Source organism: Mustela nigripes, chromosome 9 (assembly GCF_022355385.1).
Source record: "Mustela nigripes isolate SB6536 chromosome 9, MUSNIG.SB6536, whole genome shotgun sequence".
Classification (NCBI taxonomy): domain Eukaryota; kingdom Metazoa; phylum Chordata; class Mammalia; order Carnivora; family Mustelidae; genus Mustela; species Mustela nigripes.
In genome coordinates, this window is record NC_081565.1 from 53607021 (window position 1) to 53632358 (window position 25338).

Here is a 25338-nt window from a genome sequence, read left to right on the forward strand (position 1 = left end):
TTATTTATTATTTATTTATTTATCTGTTTATTTATTTAATTATTTTGACTGGTAGAATTCACCAGTGAAGTTGTCTGTCCTGGACTTTTGTTTATTGGGGGGTTTTTGATACAAATAAGGTTATCTCCTTACTTGTAATTGGTCTGTTCAGATTTTCTATTTCATCATGACTCATGGTAGGTTATATGTTTCTGTTAATTCATCCACTTTTTCTGGGTTATTCAGTGTGTTAGCATATTTTTTTTATAACAGTCTTTTATTATTTCTGTGATATCAGTTGTAACTGATATCTTTTTCATTTCTGAATTTATTTATTTGAGCCCTTTTTCTTGGTGAGTTTAGCTAAAGTTTTGTCAATTTCATCTTTTCAAAAAACCAGCTCTTAATTTCATTTATTATTTTTATTGCCTTTATAATCTCTGTTTCATTTATTTCTGCTCTCATCTTTGTTATTTCTTTCCTTCTGTTAACTTTGGGCTTTGTTCTATTTTTTCTTGTTCCTTGAAGTGTAAAGATAGGTTGTTCATTTGACACATTTCTTGTTTCTTGAGGTAAGCATTTATTGCCAAGAACTTCCCTTATAGAACTGCCTTCACGGGATCCCATACATTTTGATATGTTTCATTTCCATTTTCATTTGCTATAAGGTATTGTTTGATTTCTCTTATCATTTCTTCTTTACCCATAGTAGTATATGTTTACCATAGTAATACAGTAATCAGCTGACCTTGCATTTAAGAAATTCTTTAAATCATCAAGTTTTATAGTCAATCTGTCCCCAACTTTATTTTATAGGTACAGAGATTAAAGCCAACAGAGGATTGTCATGAAACTAATGAAAAGCAACCAAATAAATAATTATTGATAAAATTAATATAGCATCTGTAGCTGTAGTTATCATCTGTTAGAATCAGTATGGAAGTCCATATTTGCTTGACTTCTTTTATTTTTTAACTTAGAATTTGGGACAAACTTTACTTTCTAATAGTTACAGAAGTAATACAATGTTTTTCTTTATTTGTGTGTGAAGACAAATACATTTTCATAGACCCTGAAAGAGTCCATAGAGCATGTTTAATTTTTGAATATGATATTCAAAGTCAAGGAAAAGAAATTCTACTCTGATTTTTAAAAATCATAGCTCATTTAATCCTCAGTTAATAAGTTCATACCCATTTATTCTCATATTTTCATTTATTGCAGCCACAAGAATAAAAACTTTTATAGAGGAAAATACACTATTTCATGATACTTAGAAGTAATTTTAAACTTTGGCATCAGACAATATGCAACTAACTATAAACAGGCTTTCTGTTCTTGGAAGTATAAATAGAAAGACATTAAAAGGATTGGTTAACTGTGGTAAGACTTGACATCGTAGGTAAACCTTTTATGTAATTTTAGAATGTGGTCTGTGCAAGTCAGTGCAAAAATAAAAGGATTTTTTTCTACCAGATTTTGTTTCAGAAACAGTTTTCTTTTTTATCCTTTAATTTTTTTTCAAGACATCACAAAGTTCCTAAATGTTCAAATTTAGGATAAAATTCAGAGTAAAGGAGTAAAAGATTAAGAATATGTTTTCTTGGCAAATTACTGTTAAAATCCGAGAAGGGCACATAGCCCTCAGCTCCTTATTTTTATAGGCTGCATATGGGTGCTTGTATATAACCCACTCCTCAAAAATTGATCTACATAGCAGTTAGCACCATGCCCAGCCTCTGTAATGGTTCTAGCCTGATCACTCATAATATTAATTTTGGGCGGAAAAAGACAATTTAGGAACGTCTTATGAGGTCATGAAGGAGATTTTCCCGTATCTCCTTGATCACCCACCTTGTTAGCCAAAAAATAACACTGAGTACCCACTAGTTGCTGAATTCAGAATTAAATATTACATTCCCAGAGACAAGGTGTAGGTTGAGTCAGCTCTAAATGAGTTGAGATAGCCATTTGCCTTGGAGGAGTTGGAAATATACACCATTCTATACCAAGAACAATGAACATCCCAGAACGAGCTGTCTGTGGGTGGATTATTCAGTTACAGACATTTGGTGAGCATCTATTTTGTTCATAGCGCTATGCTAGATGCTGTAGAAGGTAAAATGGGGGATGGTTTTACAGTGGTTTTACGTTACAAATGAAGCTTGCTTTCCACAAGCTTTTCTGTTCATTTATTATGTGTGCTATTTTTTATATGTCGTGAAGACTGATATTACTCAGCATGACAACTCAAGTGTCATGGGAGTTCAAAGTTGTGAAATACTCTTTCCAACTATCGTAGGGAACATGGGGAAGTGGGAAGAACATGAACTTCAGAATTAAATTTTTCCACTGAATCAAGGCTCCATGTTCTACCATGATCATGGGGCCCATGAGGAGCCTGAGCATATCAGCCAACTTCTCTGAACTCAGCACAACTATATCCACACCAGTTGTAAGCATCAGGTGGGGGGTGGGGGGCCATACTTGGCAAGTAGCAGGTACTTGATAAAAGTGATGGCTTTTTCAACCTACTTTCTCTTCTAGCTGGGTTGATCAAAAAGGCTTCCTACAGGAAGTATCATTTGCTGTGGATCCAGATAGAAATTCATTGATTTTTTTTTTATTGCTCTCCTCTAAAACTTTAAGATGACATACACAAAGTTACAGGTCAAGATAAGATCTGAGGCAAAGAAAGAGGTATTTTCAAGTCTTTTGATGGGATAGGCTGATAGTTTTTAGGTAGTCAATTTTGTTCTAAGGTTTTTGACATCAAAGGAAATGTGGTATGAATTTTGTTACATAGTTTATAAGAGTGACATGAGAAAGAGTACAAATGTATCATTAGAGATTGCTTTTCCCTTGGCAACATTTTGTATGTTAGTCTCTTGTATTCACATCCTATAAAGATTTTTCCCATTTACCTTTTAATAGTGGTCCTACTTTCTGAAGCCACCAACTTTTCTGTCTTCGTTGAAATTTTTCTGTGTGCCTTATTCTTCCTGGCTCTCCGCAAATATCTCCTTTATCCTATTAACTCATTCCTGGTAACTTATTTCTTACTTAAAAAAAAAAAAAAAAAAAACCAACCTATTTATTTATTTATTTATTTATTTGATAGAGAGAGAGAGAGGGAGAGAGGGAGAGATCACAAGTAGTCAGAGCAGCGGGCGGCGGCGGGGTAGGGGGAAAGCAGGCTGAGCAAAGAGCCCGATGCGGGGCTCGATCCCAGGACCCTGAGATCATGACCTGAGCTGAAGGCAGAGGCTTAACTCACTGAGCCACCCAGGTGTCCCAGCTTATTTCTTACTTAAACAAATGCGTGTTTTGGTCCTCATTCAGACACCTCATTCAGCTAAGAGTCCCATCGCTCTCTTCTTTCTCATGAAAAAGACTAACCTTCCTCCTTAACCTCTCCTGCAACTTGGCTTCTGTCTCCACTTGAAATGATTTTCATTAAATTCTTGACTTTTTATTTATTCATTTTCATTTATTTTTATTTATACATGACTTTTACGATCTGATTCCAGTGCCCCTTTTCCATTCTATTTCTGCTTCCATATTTTTTAATAGTATTTATTTGATTCAATTGACCATGCTCTACTTACAGTGTTCCTTTGCTTTTTTTCTCTTTTTTTAGTTTTATTTTGTTATGATAAGAATCTTAACATGAGATTTGCTCTCTTAAGAAATTTTGAAGTGAATATAGTTACAGCGTTGCCCAACGGATCTCCTGGACACTCCTGTTTCGGTTACGATTGCTGCTTTGTGTCATACTTATGTTGGCTTACACATCTCCCCCTTCCCAAGTAGACAGTTACATTTTCTAAATGAATAATTGGCTACTGTAATCCAATATCTTTTTTTTTTTTTTTTACTTGACACACTCAAGAAAGCAGAGGACACCAATGCTTATAACACTGCTAATTCAGTGTCTTCACTTGACTTATGAAAACGGGGCAAAGAGAACAAGGGATTTGCCCACAGGTCTAATTAGTTATTGGCAAGAGGAGGCCAAAGCTCACATTTTTTCATAGATCTAAACCTTAAGACAGTAGTAACCCCACTATGTCATTCATACTTTGTTCCTTGCCTCTCCTCCTCTGCAACTGGTGAATAATACAATTGACTCTGTACAAGGCCTTGTGAAAAAATGAATGCTGGCCTCGTCCATGCTTGGCCTGAATGTTTATGAGTGTGCCATGCCACGCAGAGAAAGAAACGAGAAATCCTGGTGTTGAGGTCCTTTCGCAGACTGAGTCACTCCCATTGACTGCCACACTTGAGTTTCTGGAGGCAGCTGTAATAGCCGTAGCTTCTAGGACAAGGGACAGTGGGCAGAGGGGGAGCAGTTGATGGAGGTGAATCCTGAGTGACAGTGGCCTTGGTGGGAATGAGCTTGGGGAGAGATGTTAGTGGAGAGTTCCGGAGGCTGTGGGGTTGGGACACTGATGCAGGAAGGGGGGGACTCTCTGCCAAGTTATTCCAGTTGCTAGAGCCCTGTAGCTCCTATCTTGTCTTCTGCTCCTTCTCTTCTCAAGGTTCTTTTTTTTAATTTTTAAAAGATTTTATTTATTTATCTGAGACAAAGATCACAAGTTGGCAGAGAGGCAGGCAGAGAGAAAGAGGGAAGTAGGCTCCCCGCCTGGGAACATGACCTGAGCTGAAGGCAGAGGCTTTAACCCACTGAGCCACCCAGGTGCCCCTTTTCTCGAGGTTCTCAGAGATTTGCATTTGTACAGGTCAGGGGTCCCCTTGGTACATAGTCACAGGGTAATGTAAACACATCAAATGCTCTCATCTCAGAACGCTCCGAGGGAAAGGACTAGCCGAGAGAGACACCGTATCTAGCCCAATGTTTGTGTTTCCTAGTCTTCTAACTGTATTGCAGGACCTTTTGGTATCTGAAATGATGTAAAGTAACTTGGAGGGCAAGTGAAATTTCAATATGTGGATGTGGGCTCCGACATCATTGTACACCTAGTTCCAGAGAAGTTTTAAGAGGCCTTGTACCTGAATGGGTTGCAAATTGTTAAATTTTAAAAGATGTTGGTATGCCATATTTTTCTTCCCTTGGGTTCCCTACATGGGGCAGGGGGTGCGGGTCCTCTTCTGAAAGAGGTGTCCATCTTGATGACCCTGAGTTAGGCTGTGAGCACACCCACCGCCCAAGGCTCATGACTCAAGTATCTCAGGTTCTTTTTACAACGATTCCCTGCATCTGAAGTTTCCTTTCCATTTAAATTCTTGTCCCTCTCCATATTTGCAAGGCCTGCTTTTGCAGCATATGGCTACAATTTAATAATGCAAAGCGTTTTCCTCCTCACAGCTGGAAAGCTGGGATTGTTCTATATCAGACATAGAGTGGACTTGCTCCAGGCCAGTTTTAAAATCATTTGAACTCGGCAGAAGCTAAGCTGCTGGACGTATTGTCCCGTACAAAGGCACCCAGGGGACCTGATTGCCTATTAGAGCATCATGCTTGGAAAGAGGGATCGATTCTATGCTAATATATTGCAAGCAGAATAAAATATGAAGCGGAGAGAAAGATATATAGCTACCCAAGTTGTAATCTGTTTCTACATTATAGAAGAAAGTGGTTTCAAGTTAGCAGGCAAAAATCCTATTGAAGTTTCAGTTCTTTCTTTTTCTGGAACTATAAAAGACTGACAAGGTATCAAGCAATTTCGGCAAGTACTTTTGCGTGGCAATTTGAGTCTTGTTGGCTTTTGCAGAATGCCTTGGAAGATAGAAGAAGTTAAGAAAAATATTAGGTTTTGGTCTTCCATGCTGTTAAAAATTTTGGGGGGGTCTTTTGACTTGTTCGCTGGTCTTTGGGGACCATACCCTCTTTTATTTTATTTTACGTAATAGAACTAAGAACGTACTCCTCTTTCCACTGCAGTATTTCTGATTCTTCAGCCCAACAGAGATGTTCCCTTTCCAACCAGCCATCCCCATTCCATCCCACAAGCATGTTCATGTCTCCAGGGCATTCAGGAGGAAGAACACAGAAAAACCACCTGGCTTGCAGATTTGACCTTGTCATCATTAAAATATCACATACATTTGTTAATGAAACAAACAGGGACATGATGGAGTTTCTTTTTTCATAAATTATATGGCTTTATTTATTTGAAATGTCTGGCATAGGCAGATCTATCAAGGCAAAGGACATTAGAGGTTGTAAGGATCTTGGAGTTGTGGGACATGGGCACGTGATTGCTAACAGGTATGGGTTTTTTTGGTGAGGTGATGAAAATGTTCTGGAATTAGGTGATGGTTGTACAACTCTCTGAATAGACCCAAAACCACTGAATTGTACACTTTAAAATTGTATGTGAATTATATCTCAATAAAGCTGTAGTTTTTGTTTGTTCAAAGTGTTTATGAGCCATTGGCAGAAAAGGGTTTGGAACTCAAGGCTGGGAGAGATATTTGGGGGTTCTTAACCCAGGAATCAGTGAGCTCAAACGATCAAGGAAGGGGCTCCCAGGCACAAGCAAGTCACATGGCAAATGGTTTAGGTGTTGTACATGTGCATTTCTCTGGGCTGCATTAGATCTCGTTGAGGTCCCTTATTCTGGTAAAGTATGGATGACAAGTGACAGGTTGTATTATAAGATACTGATTCCGGCTTTTGTTATTGTTGTTGTTGTTTCGTGGCACTTTTTTTTTCTTAATGTAGTGGATTTTTAGTTCAAAATTGGGTCTTTTGGATTGCAGTCATTTTTGGAATTGGACTACTTTCTGTGCAGAACGATGCTGCACAGATGCTAAGTAAGTAAGCAAGGAGTAGAAGAATGTCTTCTTCATTAAGACAAATAAAACATGCTGCTACTTTATACTTACTATGTCCTCGCAATACCTGGAAAGAGCGCATATAAATCACGTTACTTTGCTTAGCATCGGCAGGTGGAGAAGGGAATATCTACAAGCTTTTGAGACAACGTGTAGAAAGAGGAGCAGAGGGATGAGGAAAGGCCCCTGGTAGGGTTACTCTTACAGCAGTCGAGGAAAGCAAAATATTTTAAAAAGAAGATAGTTGGTGCTAAATCTTAATATATTGTGATTCTCTTAAATATATTTACACTGTGTCCTTTTAACTAGAGCACCTAGATTATTGTAGTAATTTCCCCAATCTCTGTAGCTCATATTTTGCCTCAGGTCCTAACCCTGTGAAAATCATTGTAGGCTCCTGGTGATTTCCATAATGTGCAAATCTGATTATTATACTCCCCTTCATATGTTTTGAAAATTTCCACTCTAGGCTAAGCCTGATCTATAGCATGGCATCTAACCAGCCCTTCATGACATGGTCCTGAATGTTCCTTTCACTGCGCACATGGACCTGCTTTTAGCCTTAGCCTTAGCCATGTTGTTTGTGTCTCCATCCATACGGTTTGTCTGCCTAGAACGCCTGTACTTTCTTGACACCTCATCCATGAGACATCTCCAGGCCCTCCCTTTAGCACAGTTTATAATAATAGCATTTATTGCATTTTTTTTTTATCACTATTTTCTTCTCTGTTTCCCTTCATGGATTCTGGACGCCTTCAGGTGAGAACAGTAAGCTTCCATTTGTACATTTAACATCTAAGGCAAATACCTGGCCAGAGAAAATGTTCAGCAGTGTTTAGAATCTATGAGATGGAGGCTTAGACCAGTAGTACACTAAATAGATTGTAACCTGTTTGTTCAGTAATGAGACCATGTCCATCCCTACAGCTTGACCTGAGCCAGGAAAAGCCTGGTGTTTCATAGCCAGAGACAGTGGGTCTCTTCTGCCTTGTGGACACACCACCCCTCAGACTTGACTGGGGACATTACAGACTCCTAACTTTGTGTGGCATGGTCTGAAGAATTTTGTAGGGATGTATCAGACTGAGAATTGTAGTACCCCAACATAATTACTGATTCAGAATACCAGTCTCAGATGAATCAAATGTTTCTCCTCACCATCTGATGAATTGTGAAGAAGGCCTTCTTGTTATTTTTATGCTTTTGCTTAGGAGTGTACTTTAGTGGTATTAGAGTTCATGTGATCATGAATGAAGGGAACAGGTAAGATCTTTCTGGAAGTTGCAAAAAATATGTGACTGACTAAATGAAATGTTTTGGACTCATTTGTGATTTGTTTGTGTGTGATGTGGAAATAATGTTATTTTGAGAGTTTGGACACCCAACTATATATAGATCACTTGCTCAAGGTCATTTTTTTCTTTATTGAGGTATAATTGATATACAACATATTATATAACTATCTATAGTGTATATAGATCTACATACAAACACACACACACACACATAAAGGGAAGAAAAGGAAAATAATATATATATATCACCATAATCAAGATGATGAGCATTTCCATCAATCTCAGAAGTTTCCTCTGACCACTTTATAATCTATTTCTTTCTCTACTCCCCATCCTCAGATGACCTCTGAGATGCTTTATATCACTCTAGATGACTTTACATTTCTAGAATTATTTATAAATGTATATTTTGTATAAACCTACTCTTTTTTGTCTGGCTTCTTTAGTCTAGACTAAAGACTTTGATTTATCCATGTGATTACATTTGTCAATGATTTATTTGTTTTTATTGCTGAGTAGTATTCCATTATATAGATACGCCACATATGGTGTGACATAAGGGTTGATATCCTTTTTAAAGGTTGTTATCCTTTTTAAAAAAAATGTAGATATCCAATTAATCCAGTACCGTTTGTTTAAGAGACATTTTTTTTCCCTCCATTGAATTGCATAGCTACTTACCCAGTAGCAACAATGATACATTTATTTGTCTGTTTCTGGTCCATCCCACTGATATATATGTCATATCTTTTGCCAAGATCAAAGTACTTTTTTGATTCCTGTAACTTTTTTTTTTAATTTCTGTAACTTTTTGATAAGTATTTATAATAAGTTCTAAAAAGATTTTTTAGGTCCTTTGTATTTTCATCTAAATAGGATCAGCTTGACAAATTCTACAAAAACAAACAAACAAACAAACCCTGTTAGAATTTTGATTGAGAGTAGTGAGATTTACAACTCTGTCTTTTTAGGCATTCAGCAAAATAATTACCAGTAGCTATCTAATATAAAGTCCACATTACTTGCTTAACTTCTGGCCCAGTTTCTCCCAGTTCTACACTAAAATTTCTACAAGAATATGTAAAACTGTACCTTTGGCAAAGTACACTAAAACCGAGACTGAAGAATTACCCTTAGCTAGAAACGCAGAGGCTTATCTTATAATTATATGAACTGTGCATTGAGACTAAATTTAAAAATGATAATTTTCCTACCTAATATCTTACAAAAGATAGCCATGTTAGTTCCTCGAGAAACTGTGGACAATCCCACTATCATCCCCCTAGGTTCAGAGATTTTTCTGTATTGATTTAAAAGGCTGTAAACTCAAAGAACAGGGTTAGGAAATGTGGGATGAAGAGGAAGAAAAGAGAAAGAGTGTGGGAAGACATCTAGCAATCTGCTTCTACTTCCTAATGTATGTATGTAAGTCCTTAAACAATTTTTCCATTCTGTGCCAGTCCAACTCTTTCACACCATCGAAGAGACCCTTTGAAATCTCGTCCCATCTGTCCTTCCACAGCCACACTTTACAGAGAGTGAGGGTTTTCATGCATGTACCTGGTAGGACCTTACATAGCTAGGTGGTGGGGTAAGAGGCTTATGAGACAAAGGAGCAGTAGTCAGTGGGAACTGGTTAGGAGCTGTAGTTATCAACTTTGACTAATCCTGTTATTGAAACCTTTACTTATTGTAAGCCAAGGGAAAAGCCATACGCGTTTCTAAGGACAGACCCTAAATCTCTATAGAATACCCTCTAAGGAAAAGAAAAACGATCCCAAGAGTATGCCCTTGGTAAGAAAATAGTGAAGAACATAGGGAAAGGTACATCATCAAGAAGAACATATTTTTGAAAATGAAGTGCAGAAGAAAATTTCAGAGAAAATAATCTGTCGAGTTAGAAGAAAGTACTTACATGGAACAATGAAGAGATAAAAGAATAACTTCAAGGAAAGTGCCTTATAAGATAAGAAATATCAAGAAGTTGCTTTCATGTAATTAAAGTCTGCATTTGAAGGAATAAGAAACAGAACTGATATTGTGGAAATAATGCTTGATATAGAGGACAAACTTGAGATATTTGCTTTAAAAGCAGAAGAAAAGAACAGAGAGGTTAACATGATGAGAACGTTTATAGTGGAAGAATAGAAAATTGAGTATGAATTTAGGCGTTCTTGGTGAGAAAGCAAAGCATTTAGGAGAGCAATAGAATCAAAGACAAATTAAGAACACTTTAATGAACTAAAAATGATCTAAATATTTAGATCAAAAGGACTAACTATATCTAGCCAATAGTAATTATATTTAAACATATCCTATGGAAGTTTTTGTATTTTGTGGATGAAAAAGAGAATCTTATAATCATCCTGGAGGAAAAACAAGTTACCTATATTTTTTTTTTTCCTTTTGGTCAACCTTAAGTAACAGAAGAGTGGGGGATTAGAATTATGATGAATTACTTGAAATTATGATGAAACTTCTTTTATGTTTAGAGAGTTTTCTCAAAAACTCTCTATTCTCAAAAAATAGAGTCTTTTATTTTCTTTGTAAAAACTTTACCTGAAAACCTATACCAATTAACAAAGTGATACACTCAAAAAAAAAAAAAAATTAGGAACAGGAAGTTCTCAAATCTATACCTATAGATATAAATATAGCTACAGATTTAGACTAATAATGAGAATAGTAAGCAGAATTATACCTAAGTAATTATTATGAATAAGACTGCAGACATAAATGTCAGTCTAAAAATGTAATCCTTGAATATATATAAACAATTTAATACCAATGTAAAAAAGTAATTCTTGAATATATATAAACAAGAAGTTAGTAACAATTATCTGAGTCCCAACTTCCAGATCATGATTTTTTAATTGTGAAATATACATAAAATAACATTTTCCATTTTAATCATTCATAAATGTACAGTTCAGTAGTGTTAAGTTTATCTACATTGTTGCACAATTTCCAGAGCTTTCTCCTCTTGCAAAATTGAAACTCTGTACCCAGCAAATAACAACTCCCCATTCTCCCTTCTCCCATCTCTTGGCATCCACCATTCTACTTTGTTTCTATGAGTTCGACTGGTCTGGATATGTAGTCTAAGTGAAGTCATACAGCCTTTGTCTTTGCAACTGGTGTATTTACAGTTTACATTTTTAAGGATTAAAAAGAGGAGGAGGCTTGAGGGTGTTGAGTACCTAGAAATGACAGACTAGTTTTCTTCTTTTAGGATAACTTGTTGGGTTTTGCTAAACAGTTTGTTACTTGTTTTTAATCACGTTTTGCTTAGATTTGTTATTAGGAACGCCTCCTTTTCTTGTTGGCATCAAGTGCATTTTCAGCATCACTTGATAAGGTTGTGTGTCTTTCCTTTTTATCTCTCTATCGTACTGATGGATTTTCTAACAGTGAACTGCACCCAGTCAAGTAATAAAACCCTAATGATAATGGTGTATTGTTCTTTTGATAACATTGCTATATTCAATTCAAATATGTGCATCGAATATATTCAGTTTTATTTAGGATCTTTGAAGTTGCATTTATGCATATGCTTGGTCTTTGTTTTGTTTACTTGCTTTAGTTTAATGAGGGAGGTTGCAAATTTAGTTACTTAAGTTTTGCTGGTCTAATAAAGGCTACTAAGAGAGCGTTCTTTGTAAAGAAATTTGTCATCATTTGCTAAAGCCTGGGAGAGTGTAAAAATCACTGGACTTTAAAGGCTAGGTAAAAGATAAAATCCATCTCTACCTGGTGCCATTCTGAAGGTGGTTTTTAAATCACCTTTTAATTATCTTCTAGGGTTTTCACTTCTAAACTGCATATGAGTCACTGGTGGTCTTTTTAAGCTGCAGATTCTGATTCTGAGGGTCTGGGCTTGACACTGAACTTCTCTGTGCTTAACAAGTTCCCCAGTTATGCCAGTACTGTTGGTCGTGGGACCATATTTTGAACACCAAGATGTTAACCCAGTGGTTCCCAGACGTTGCTGCACGTTTGAATCACCAGGGGAACTTTTGGAACATCTTCACGTCTAGGACACATCCATACCAATTAAATCAGAATAGCCGAGGGTTGAAGCCAAGCATAAGCTGTTTTTCAAGAACCCAGGTGGTTCCAATGATCAGCAAATTTAGGGAATCACTGCACTAGGGGTAATTGGTCTATTCAGGTTTCCACTTTGCTCAATTTTGGTTACTTTTATTTTAGTAAGTAATTGCCCATTTACGTTTTCAAAGTTGTGGTCAGTAAGTTGCATGTGTTATTCTCTTATAATGTTTTTAACGTATTTGGTTTCTATGGTTATGTTTCCCTTCTGTTCTTGTATATTTTCGCTTTTTCTTTTCTTCCTTAATGAGGTTTGCAAATGATGTTCGTGTTTTGCTGATCTTCTCAGAAAATCATCTTCCCTTTTATTGTTTTGTTTTAAATACTTCTTTTCCTATTTTATTGATTTCAGCTTTTGTCTTTAATTCCCTTTTTAATTTTTCTTGGGATGTTTTGCTGTTCTATCATTATGGTAAAGTAATTTGGCCTTTTGTCTCTTTCTTGTCATTGTTTTCTAGATAGTTCATAATTTTTCTTTTGATTCTGTTTAATCCATAGCTTATATTCTTAATTTTCAGGTAGTTCAGAAAATGTGGTCGCTTTTTATTTTTTACTTTTGGTCTTATTTTCTAAGGGTGAACAGTAATAACAGTTATCTCTTTGGTCAAGGACATGATCAATTTTTATAAAATTTTTGTGAATGTGCTAAGAAAGTACACTTTGTATTTGAATGATATAAAGTTAGTCATTGTCTAATAGCCATATTCAATTCTAAAAGAGTGTATTCAAAATTCTCACTACAATTGTGTTTTTGTAAATTTTCTTGGATTTTAATAATTTTGTTTTATGCATTCTGCACAATATTATTTAGTGTTCATATAGTTTTATGATTTATCCTTTTTATCATATATGCTTTTTTTATTCAGTTGTAATGTTCTTTATCTCGTTTATTGTAATTCATCTTAAATTCTCTTTACCACCACTGACACTGCTTACTTTTTGTTTGAATTTGCCTGATGTCTTTGCACATCATTTTATTTTCAACTTTTTATTCTTGTTGTCATTTTGTCTTTAATATGTTCCTTAAAAATAGCTGAATTTTATTTGCTTCAGTTGATCTGATGTTCTTTATGGGCTAATTCAATCCACTTACCTGTATTGTAATGGGATATGCTTATTTATATATAAATATATAAAAATATATATTATTTATTTTTACATCTTATGTTCTTAGTTTCTTTGTCTTGATCAAGTTAGTATTCACTGTGTTTTTGCTCTCCCTTTGTTAATTTGGAAGTTCTACCTTCCTTTTCCCTGCTTTTAAAATGAAATCTCTCTCTTTATTATTATTTGAAAATGATTACAGGTTTTCATACTGACTCATAGGTACTGTGATTATCATCTATGTTATAGTGAAGTGTGAGGTGTGGAAATGTTGCTCAGCTTACCTTAGGTTTATATAGTAAGTGGCAGAGCTGATCTTTTAGTATACTTTAACATAACTCAATATAATTTTATTAATTATAATATATTTAATATGTTAATTATATTAAATATAATTTAATTTTTATTTAATTTACTGTATTCTAAAAATAAATACTTGGTAAACCATAAAATATCTGTGCTAATAAATTTAAAAATAAGAAAGAAAATAATCATTTTCTTGGAAAAATATATATATTATATATATAATATAATAGATAATAAAATTGCCTCAAGACCAGAAAACAGGAGTAGAGAAAATTCTTGAAAGACTCAGAGTTTTCTAAGAATATTCTCTAAAACAGATTATGAGAAGACAGTTTTACCAGCGAGGTTTTCCAGACTTTCTGAACTGTTTATATTTTAAAAAATAAAAATGGCTGTCATCCAAATAATTTTATGAAGCATGTATGTAATCATAGTATGAAAATTTCATAAATGAAACAAAGATCCCCAGAAAAGTATACCAGCTACATAGAACTCAGAAGCAACTGTTAGCAAACCAGTTTAGCAGTAAATTAAAAGAGCTACCTTGTGTGGATAAGCAAAGATAATTTACCTTAAGAATTCAGTAATATATAATAACAATAAACATTGTAAGGAAATTTAAAAAGGACTCCAAAAAAGCATTTAGTGTTATTCAGTAATTGTTCTGATCAGAACACTTCTAAAAATCTGAGAGAACTAAGAATAAGTTGAACATATAAAATGATAAGAAAAAAAACAATTATTAATTAATAGCCAACACTGTCATTAACTGTGAAACTCTAGCGGTAATGTCATTAATATTAGGAATAAAATATTCCTGATAACACAATCCCTATTTTACTTACGTTTGAATGTTTGTTTAAAGAAAAAATGCATAAATATCTGAAAAAAATCCAACTTTATTATAATTAAATGAAAATTATGACATTATTGTAATGATATCTTTTCTCTATCAGCTTGCTACAATGAAAACAAGTCCCTATTATGACTAACATGTAATTGTGGCAGAGGGTGGTGACATGGACACGTTCATTCTGCCCGAGGGAAAAGAAATTGGCAAAAATCTTTATGGAAAGCAGCTTGACAGTTTTTAACCGAGAGTTTTTAAAAAGAGTTTATGTCCTTTGACCCAGCAATTCCACTTCTGGGAACTCCAGCCTAAGGAAATCATGAGAATTGCTGACAAAGATTTGTGTACAGGGATGTTAATGGCAGTTCTGTTTATAATATTTTAAAAAATGGGAAATAACCTAAAATGCCAAAAAAAGGAGAATAGTCAAATAAAGTACAGATATGCAGTATAATATTATACAGACATTAAAATCATGCTTTTGAAAAACTATTGAATCTAAAGGGAATGATACAATGTGAATTAGAAAAGAAGCAAATACAAATTCATTTAAATTTGATCCCAGTTTTTAAAAATTCATATTTTTATATCTTACATATATGCAGGAAAAAGTTTAATGGACTAGAAGGAAATACTAAAAAACAAATAACATTAATATAGTACTATCAGAGCATGTTAAAATCAGAAAATTGCTGTCCTTCTGCTGAATCACTTACTTAAATCACCAACAGGGACATTTCACAGTGAAGGATAAACTTAAATCTAAATTAATACTGGAATGTGAACCTTGGCTATAGGCTGAGGGTCAGTCTCTGCGCAGAGAAGCATTATCTTTGTAATGATTAGTCTGTCTATTTCGTCATCCCACTTTCCATTCTTAACCGTGGACAGTGCAGATCAGTTGAGAAACTGCAGATAAAGCCAAGCCTTACAACACCACTACCCGAAAATTCCCAGTAGGTTAGTGGTGGTATCTGAAGTTATGTGAAGACTGGCAAAGGGCTAGTGTAAAATAATCTTATCTTCTCCCCCTTTGCATCCATAAACAAAAAGATTTAGGCGTCTTTTACACTCTGCGGAAGGAAGTGAACAATTGGAATCCTAAGGCTGGAAAAAGCCTGTGAGATACCTAGGGGTCCTGTTCTTTCTCCAAATGAGCAAGCAATGCAAGAAACCGAACACAAAAAGGGCCCAATGAAAAAGCGGAACCTGGGGGTGGCACCTGGGTGGCTCAGTGGGGTAAGCTTATGCTTTCTGCTCAGGTCATGATCTCAGGGTCCAGGGATGGAGCCTGGCTTTGGGCTCCCTGCTTAGCAAGGAGTCTGCTGCTCCCTTTCCCTCTGTCCCTCCTTCCTGCTTGTGTGCATAATCGCTCTCTCTCTCTCAAATAAATAAATAAAACCTTAAAAAAAAAAAAAAAAGTGAAACCTGAGCATTGCAATAGGCTTCAGAAGTGATCTTAATTCAGTTTCCTACCCAAAGTGAGAATTCTTAAATCTAATGGGGGGTCCTCACTGCCTCTAGGAAACTCCCTACCTCTGTAGACACAAGTTTCCACATCTGTAAAATGGGAATGCTTGCATGACAATGGGTAGGATAATTAGGATCTTTATGTGAATGAATGCATTGAAGATCTTAGAACAGTAGCTTGGTCTTTGTTGGCTGTTACCATTCCCTTTCCCTTCTAGGACTTTTCTTATTGGATGACAAATCTGGTTATTGAGCCAAAAAACAGTTCCTGGAACTACGCAGAAGAAGTCTTATCCAACATCTACATTAACAGTCCTTCTAATACTTGAAGACAGCTTTCATGAATTTAATAACTGCTTTCTGTGGTTTTTTCTTTTTTAATTTCAAGAATAGAACACAGTAGACTATAAAAATGAGCGTTATCAGTTTTCCTTTGGATTTTCTATGTAAATGTTGTTTAACATTCAAATGGAGCTGATTATAATTTGAGATATTAACAGTTAGATATGCCATTGTGTCCCTTTGTTATTGTTTGTAAAGGAGGTTAAACACTATATTAACTTCTGAGTAGTGATTTATTGTTGCTTTTGTTAGAGAAAAATAAAAAAAGAAGTAAAATAATATAATTTGATATTGCCTTTGAGAATCTTCAGTTTGCAGAGGTCTTTATTTCCTACTCAATTTTATTTTTTAAAAAGCATTACATGTAGTGTAAATACAGTGTCACATAAATGCCGAGTTGTTCTTTGCTTCTTGGCTTAAACTGTTGTGTAATATTGCTCTGTAACCATTAAGCAGCTGCTCTGCCTCAGAGATGCTCATATTTCCTTTGGTAGATGAAGGAAATTTACTATATGAATGTCTCCAAATTGCTTTAAAATCATTGGCCTTTGTATCAGCTATTTAGATTCACAGTGGTCTACGACCCCCGTGAAAACCATGTTTCTGGAAGACCCCAGCAGCCTGGAGGTTACAGATGGGGTTATGTTGATAGTAATGACCTGCATTTTGCTGAGTCTCATCCTCTGTACATTCACAGGGCTCCTGGCACTCTGTGTTATTGTCCCCGGTTGTTTTATCAGTGTCCTTATGTGTTGTTTCCTACATACTTTCTTGTATGCTATTCGTTCTCCAAGTACTCTGTCCTGAACTCTTTCTTTCCTTTGCCCTCCTCATCTTGGGGAATGCCTGCCCCATTGTAAGGCTGTGCTGTGTGCAAAGACGAATGGAGGAGGTGGCAGTCGGCTTCGGGTACTTCTCCCAGGTTACCCAGTTGCCTGATTCCCCTCATCCCCCACTCCCAGAAGGTCATGTTGGTGGGGCCGGGTTGGGGGGGTAGGGGAAGGGGCAGTGGTTGCGTTACCTCTCAGCCTGGGCAGCCCTGCTTTCAGTGAAGTCTTAGTATGTTCCATGCAGGACTGGAGCCCAGTGGGACTTGTGGGTGTTACACCTTGTCTAGTGGGTGCAAAGCAGTTCTGACATATTTCCAGCGCCTTTCATAGTTCCAGCAAAATAACTCTTTCGGGTTTCCTTGTAGATTCAGATTCCTTAGAACATGAGATGAGGGATGGAGAAACACCCGGCTCCATTCTGAATTGCTTTCCCTCTTTGGTGAGATAGTTATTGTATTTGCTTATGTGTGACTGGCTGTCTTCCGCTGGTAGGATTAGCTTCAGGGGGATTCTCCCACCCGTGTGATTCGGCTCCTGATGTCCACACACCATTCCGTCTTCATGGGTATGGCCAAGACACTGATGGAGCCCTGACTACTCACTAGAGTAATGAGGAAATGAACTTCAGATGATATCTACATATTGAAATGTTATTACATATGATGCATGATTTCATGTATATAAATATATTGAAATGTTCCCTCGTCGCTCATTTGTGTATTTATTTTACAAATATTTTTGAACTCTGACTCTTTAAACACTTCTAGCTTCTGGGTAGTTACTTTGTACTAAATGCTTCAAGTTGTGCACCAGTACGTAAGGAAGTTAGATATATAATCTGAATCTGATCATCATTCTTTCCCACTCTACCCCAAAGCCTAAATGGACCCCTCAGCCGATGAGTCCCAGGGAATAACTAGGGTCAGTATAATTATCCTTCAACCTTAAGCCATCTGTACCTACATCGTTACGTAATTACCAAGATGCTTACTTATGACCCTGTTCCAAAAGGTTAAAATCTAAGATTTTGTTCTGTAAGCATTGATTTAGTAGTTACTGTATATACAGGAACTGAGGTGGTGTTAAGGGAGATTCAGAGATGAACAAAACCCAGGCATTCTCCCAAATAAAGGAGCTGATAATCCCATAAGAACCACAAGACTTGAAAACAGATATCCTGGACACTTGAATGTGCAAAGGGATGTAAGTAAGTACAAACTAGGTGCTCTGTGAATTCAGAAGAAAGAGATGATTTCTGACTGGCACAGGGATTGGGAGAGGAGGGTAGGGGAACGGGGAACGGGTCACGGGGTAGATGGTGGTCGAGCGGGACGTTGCAGGATGAGAACAAAGTAGGTAGAGAGAGAGCCGTCTGACTAGGGGAGCTAACTGCGCGAGAAAAGTAGGAGAACAGACATTTACAGAGCACAGCTGAGGGACGACAAATAAATCCTGTCTGGTTGGTTAAGATGTGAGCTGCCATCAAGCAAATAAGGTCTTTATGTTTAATGTATTTGCCAATATAAAATTTTACATTTACTGTATATAAAGTATAATTTGTTATACTTTACAAAGATATGTGTTGCGTTTGTTGTGGTTTTATATGATAATAACCTACCATGGTTCAGAAAATTGAAAATATCTTTCCCTCCAATCACACAAAGGGATACAGTGTCCTTTTTTTGTCTTCATGACTTTAAGTACCTCTACAGTGTTGGCTACCTAAAAGCTTCTCAATAATCAGCGAAATGAATTCAACCTTGTGAAAAATTAAGTTGCTAGAGAACTAGGAGTTTCCTAAAATACAGGTACATCAAATGGGGACATTTTGTCATTACCTTCTTAAAAATGTGTATTTTTTCAAAGTAATACTTAATATGATAATATAATATGATAAGTTTTATCACCAGCTGAGATCCAATAATTCTTTCACACTCTTTCTTTTGTTCTGCTTCTAAAGAAGGTGAATGGTAGTAGAATAGTGTTCAGACAGGCATGGCTCCTTGGTTCACAGAAGTGATGCATATAAGCTCATTGAATGGTTTTCTGTCTTTTCATGATATGTACAGTTGAAAAGTAGTGTGGTAGCTTTTGTTCTGGTAAAATTTCTGAATAAAGATTTGCACGTGATTTGAGACCGTCTGGAATCATGTGCGCGTAATTCAACGTATAAGTGGTTGTTGACCCAACTGGCCGATCCTAACTCGTTGGGAACATTTAATGAGTGCCTCGTGTGGATTTTATGTTTTTATCTCACTTATCATTCACAATAATTTTATTAACTCTAGTTTTTAAATGGGGAGTCTGAGACACAAAGAGTCTAATAACATGATCAGGATTCCACGCTGATAAAGTGTGGTTGGGAGTCGAATGCCAGCCCCCTGATTCACATTCCTGCCCTGAATCGAATCCCTTGGTCAGCCCTAAAACTGTATGTACCGTCTGATCCAGCTGCCAGTTCTTAGAATCCAGAGTTTGTTTTCCTGGAAACTTTTGCATTCGGAGGGTTTTCAGGCTTTTCTTATTCTCTTCCTGGGAAGCAGAGTGTGACCATACTCCTCCTTCTGGTATTCCGTCCCTCTTTTGCCCTCAGTACATGTCCTGCATATCAATGAGAAGCTGGGGACATGACTGGGCATTTGTGGAAGCCCTCATTTCTAATCCTGAACACAGCTTGACCAGATCCCAGACAGCACAGAACTTACTCAGGCCCCTGAACAGTGGGCCATGTCACCAAAGGGTCCTGTGGCATTTCTGGAGGCCTGGATTGGTCACTGTTTGCTAGAAAAAGGATGCAGTTCTTGAAATGAAGGGAGTCCAAGGAAGTAGTAGCAAGAGGGAGAGGGCATTGAAGTCATGTGGGATATATCAAAGTTGCGTGGAAATAGGTCTATGCAAAGTATTTGCTGTATGTACAAGTTCTGCTTTTGTGTGATTCATGACCTTGGAACAAGGGTGAGGGAGGGCTGCTAACAACAGTTCACTTTTCTTTAATCAGGGAAGGATTTGTGAAAGAACAGTGGTTTCAAGAGATCTTTGAAGTAATTCCAACAAGGTTCTAATTGTGGTTGTGGTTTTCCTTTTTCTTTCTTTCTTTTTTATAAACGGGTAGACTTTGGTCTACCAGGTGCTACTGAGCTGAATACATTTGGTAAGAACCCCTGACTTCATTCTCAATGCGTGGGCTGTGGCAAATAAAACCATCCAGTTGCCCTGTACGTTTAGCAGACTGTGGAAAAATTTCCCTAGGAAATTATTTGGCATTTCAACTTCTTACTTTTGTTTAAACAGACCCCGGATTGCATTCAAAGAGTTTTGCTTTCACTTGTGTTTGTTATAAGCACACTTAGTTTTTGTTCTAACCTTTGGTTTAAAAACACTTGAACAAATCCTAGCGTTTAATCATTTGTTTGCTTCCTGCTTGTGCTGATCTTTTTCCTCTCAATATTTATTTTCAGGTTACCTGGAGGATAGTTTTGTAAAATCTGGAGTCTTCAATGTGTCCGAACTTGTGAGGGTATCCAGAAGTAAGTAAACTCTTTTGTTATTATTTGATTATATATTATGATTTTAAATATTTTCTATTCCGAACCTTCAACACAGTATTAAGAATAACCACTCATAGGGAAAATCTGAGATTTAAAATTTCCATCTTGTTGATAAAATCATAAGTGGATATATTTTGTCGGATTTTCTAAAATATTTGCCTTTAGGTCATCAAACTTTTGTAGTTCAAAAATAATTGGGGGGTTGTTCTGATTGCTGTGTTACTAGTATTCATTTAATTCACGTTCTCTCTGTGACCATAGATGGTCATTTATATCAAAGGAAGTGTGATTAATTACATGTACTCTATGTTGTTATGATAACCCACATAAGTTTCCTGTAGATAAGTGCTTTTTCATTTTACTAACGTTTCAGTGGGGGCTTGGAGATGTACAGGATATACACAGTAACATGCAGAGTGTAGAGAGATGCAGAAATTAACTTTGCAGATTGTAGTTTGGATATAGATAGAAAGCTATTGTGATCCAAAACAATGTCCAATTGTTTTAACTGGCCACCTCACCTGAGACACCGTTCTTGATAGGCCAGATGAGATTTTTCTTGGGTTAAGTTCACCTGGCCAGCTACCTAAGCAAGGGAGAAGTTTATTGACTTAAGTCTTTTACGTATTTCTCGTGTGTACAAATATACCTAAGATGTAGCTGTTAAGGCATTCATCATGTTAAAGGAGGTGACTCATTTCTTCTCATTCTCTTTGATTTAGCTTATTTATGTAATTTTGAAGGCTCTATTTTTACCTGGCATTTTGTTAGAGAGCGTCACCGGTTTGGATGATGTTACTCAAATGGTGTAGTGGCGTTCCGTCCTTATTTAAGTTGTGTTTTCCATCTGGGTCAAATTCAGAGGTCTTGAACAAGAATTGTGGTGATCCCAAAAGAACAAAGCAAGTTACTGAGGGTAAGTTTAGGGAGTGAGTTAGAGTTGTGACCATGCAGTAATCCCCCAGCTGGTAGGTGACTATGTCTTTCAAACCAGATTTAACTTAAAGGGTTCCTCTTTCTAGAGTGGCCAGTGAAAATAGCATATATCGCAGGCAGTTGCCTACACGAATGTTTAAGATCTTCAGTAAGTTATCCTTTCTGACATATGCCGCGGTAGATAAATATATGCCCCAAAGACTTCTGTCATGGATCTGTTTACTTACGGCAGTGCAGGAGACCAAAACCTAATATCCTGTATCCCAGCAACTCTAGGATTCAGTATTTGCGAGATAAGAGGATTCTGATGGTCTTTTCCATTGACCAAAGCCGCCATGAGCCCTGCGTGTTTTTCCCAATCAGTAACATGGTATGGAAGGCCTCCGACATTTGAAAGTTTTTTCTGTGTTTATTTTTAATTTGGAAAGGAACGTACCTGACTTATTCACTACCACTTTCTGGCATTCATGTAAAGAAGGGGGAATTTGAAAGTGGGGCGGGTGGTGTGTGTGTTGGGGGGGTAGGTATTTTTCCTCCACTGTTCTGCTACATTACCAGACTTTATAGCATTATTTGTTATAAATTTGTCTTTTCCTAAGTTTCGTGGTATTTTTTTTTTTAAGATTTTATTTATTTATTTGACAGACAGAGATCACAAGTAGGCAGGCAGGCAGAGAGAAAGGAGGAAGCAGGCTCCCCGCGGAGCAGAGAGCCCGATGTGGGGCTCGATCCCAGGAGTCTGGGATCATGACCTGAGCTGAAGGCAGAGGCTTTAACCCACGAGGCACCCCATAAGTTTCGTGATATTATTTCCTCCTCCTTATGAGATGGACTGAAGAGTCATCTGTTAGAAATTATTACCAGTTCCTCATTATAGATAACATCATGCTAGACCCTCCAGAAGGACAGCCAGATAGTACCTTGGAAAGCCCAGAATGATATTTTGAAAACTCTGAACCTGCACATAAAGAAAGACTTAAAAAATACCTTTCCAGAACAGTTCCAAAGTGAGGTAGATTTAATATACTTCACTCATTCTTTTTAAACCTCTCTTCGAGGTTTTTAAGTTATCTGTTACAACACACATTACTGATCTGTAATTAGGATATTAATTATGTATATGCATTCATTAATTTACTCAGCAAACATTTATTTTCTCCTCTGTATGTAAATAGGTGGCTCTGAAATGCTTGAGAAGTTATCCTAAGTGTCTTAATATATCCACATCATAATCATATTTACACAGTTCAACTTCGTTGTTTATGAAATAGGCGTTTGCCAAGTAAACAGAAACTTCAGCATGACCCTTATGCTGTATATCACAAATTCTGACTTCTTGAGGGTTTACGGTATGTTAATGGTTTCTGGCCTCCTGGGTTTGACTAACACGTGACCCACTAATGTGTCTGTTGACTTTAGCTAATGAAGCTCCCCTGTTTTAGGATACTGATCATTCTGTTGAATGATATTATCTCCATCTTGAAAGTTGATTTAGGAACAGCTTTTGGAGTGAGAAGAACAATAAGAGAGATTAAGGGTTGGCCTCTCACCCTTAGATTCTGAGGTTCTTTGGAGCTTCGTCTCTAAGAGGATATTGGCAGTCTCTTAAACATGATTTGCAGCTTTCAGACTTTGCAGCTCTCCAGGAGAGGTGCTAACTCGGATCTTTGCACCTGATGGAAGTTCTTCCAGAGGCTTTTAAACAGGAGCATCAGCCTGGGACTTGCCATGCTCACATACTCTATTTATTTATTTATTTATTTATTTATTTTAAAAAATTTTATTTATTTATTTGACAGCAAGATAGAGAGCACAAGTAGGCAGAGCAGCAGGCAGAGGGAGAAGGAGAAACAGGCCACCTGCTGAGCAAGGAACTCAATGCAGGGCTCTATCCCAGGACCCTGAGGATCGTGACCTGAGCAGAAAGCAGGTGCTTCACCGACTGTGCCACCCAGGTGTCCAACACAAACTCTCTTTATTATTAAATGTATTTGGTGAGCACTGCTTTAGAATTTGGCCATGTTTATTATTAAGCAACTCTTCTTCTTGTACTCTCCCCTTTAATGTCAGAAGGCACATTACATTTTTGCAATGCTCATGTGTAAATCTGTGGGTAAATTATTTTGATTGCCGTCATGAGAGTCTGTAATAATCCTTCTGCAAGAAAATTTAGAAAAACAAAATTTCCAAAGATTTTTATTATTATTATTATTCTACTATAAATTTCATCCAGTATGTTTATGGCCAAGCAATCTGTGTTGACGCTTAAGCCATATGTATGAAATAGAAACTACAGATCTTTGCTTAAATGTTGCATGAGCTTAATAAATTGCAAGTACTTTACATAAGTTATGACCTGTAAGTTTCCTTTTTAGTAATTCAGTCCTTTGAATTCTATCCATTACTGTTGCAGAAGGCTGGACAGATTACTGACTTTCCCCGAGTCTCTCAAATGCCTCCTTCTAGCACACACCCTGCTTTCCAATGTCACATAGAACATGGTTCTAATAATAAATTTTAAAGCATGTGGTTACTGTGGGATTTCTTACCTTGCTTTTTTTTTTTTTTTTTTTTTTTTTAACCTCTGGTATACCTCAAGCCACAACAAACAGTTCCATTTAGCTGCTCAAAGAACTCAAGCCATTTGGCATAGTCACCCATTGAATACAAATATTTTCTGTGTTATTCAAATGAAGGTAAAGTACGTTATATAAAAAAGAAGAATTTAACAGAAGGCATAAACTCCGGAAGTTTGGAGCTGAGACTAATCTTGTATATATTGATTTAATTTTTAATAGGGGAAGAGAGAGATTCATCGTATATTCTTTGATTACTTCTCTACAATAACACATGTGCTTCCTAATCATACTTTCTTAAAAATATTTTAAAGTAAATCTTGGCCGACCTGATACTGACACACAATTCAGCTGACAGTGAACACATGTAGCGAACCCATTAAAATTCTGGGTAAGGAAAATTCCCTGAAATTCCTTTACGAATCATGTATTCGATTTGAAACAGTTGGAAGAGAAGAAGATTAAGTAGACTATATGTTCTTAGGGTGAATCATAGGGGCTCTGGAGTTTTGTTGCCATAGCCCTGGACATACTTTCTCTCCTTAGAGCTTTTGAAGGCCTGATTTAAAAAAAGGTAAAGAGAGGCTCCTGGGTGGCTCGGTGGGTTGGGCCTCTGCCTTTGGCTCTGGTCATGGTCTCAGGCTCCTGGGATTGAGCTCCGCATGGGGCTCTCTGCTCACCAGGGAGCCTGCTTCCCCCCTCTCTCTGGCTGCCTCTCTGCCTACTTGTGATCTCTCTCTCTCTCTCCCTCTTTCTCTCTCTGTGCCAAATAAATAAATAAATAAATAAATAATCTATTTAGGAAAAAAAAAGGTAAGGAAAGAAACTATTCTTCAGCACTGTCCTTTGATACCCAGCTGCCCGGTCTCACTTTGTATATTCTCAGCCCGAGATGTTGGTCTTGTAGTCACTCCTATTGAGAATGACCTCTCCTTAAGAACTTACTCATTCAGCAAAGTCTAGTGCAAGCTCTGGCTTCTCCAGAGAATTCTTGGATCATTTGAGCCTGTATGGGATTCTTCTTCCCATGAAATCCCATAGCGCTTATTGGGGCTGTCATTCATTTGGGCAGTTTCATTATAATCTGCAGTATGCTGCTATTTCTATTTTTTCATGAGTGTTTTGTTTACCCAGCTTGTTGCCCAATCTGTTTTATTAAGGACAGGAACTATCTTAGACTATTTTGTATCCCTT

General features: G+C 36.8%; 1 protein-coding gene across 8 annotated transcripts in view; it reads left to right on the forward strand.

Moving 5' to 3' along the window:
• Positions 1 to 25338, forward strand: part of NFIB (nuclear factor I B) — a 436909-nt gene that overhangs the window by 342334 nt on the left and 69237 nt on the right. For all 8 annotated transcript variants that reach the window (XM_059411619.1, XM_059411615.1, XM_059411616.1 and 5 more), the window contains exon 4: positions 20543 to 20611. In XM_059411619.1, coding sequence (XP_059267602.1) covers positions 20543 to 20611 — 69 coding nt within the window. The remainder of the gene's footprint in view (positions 1 to 20542; positions 20612 to 25338) is intronic.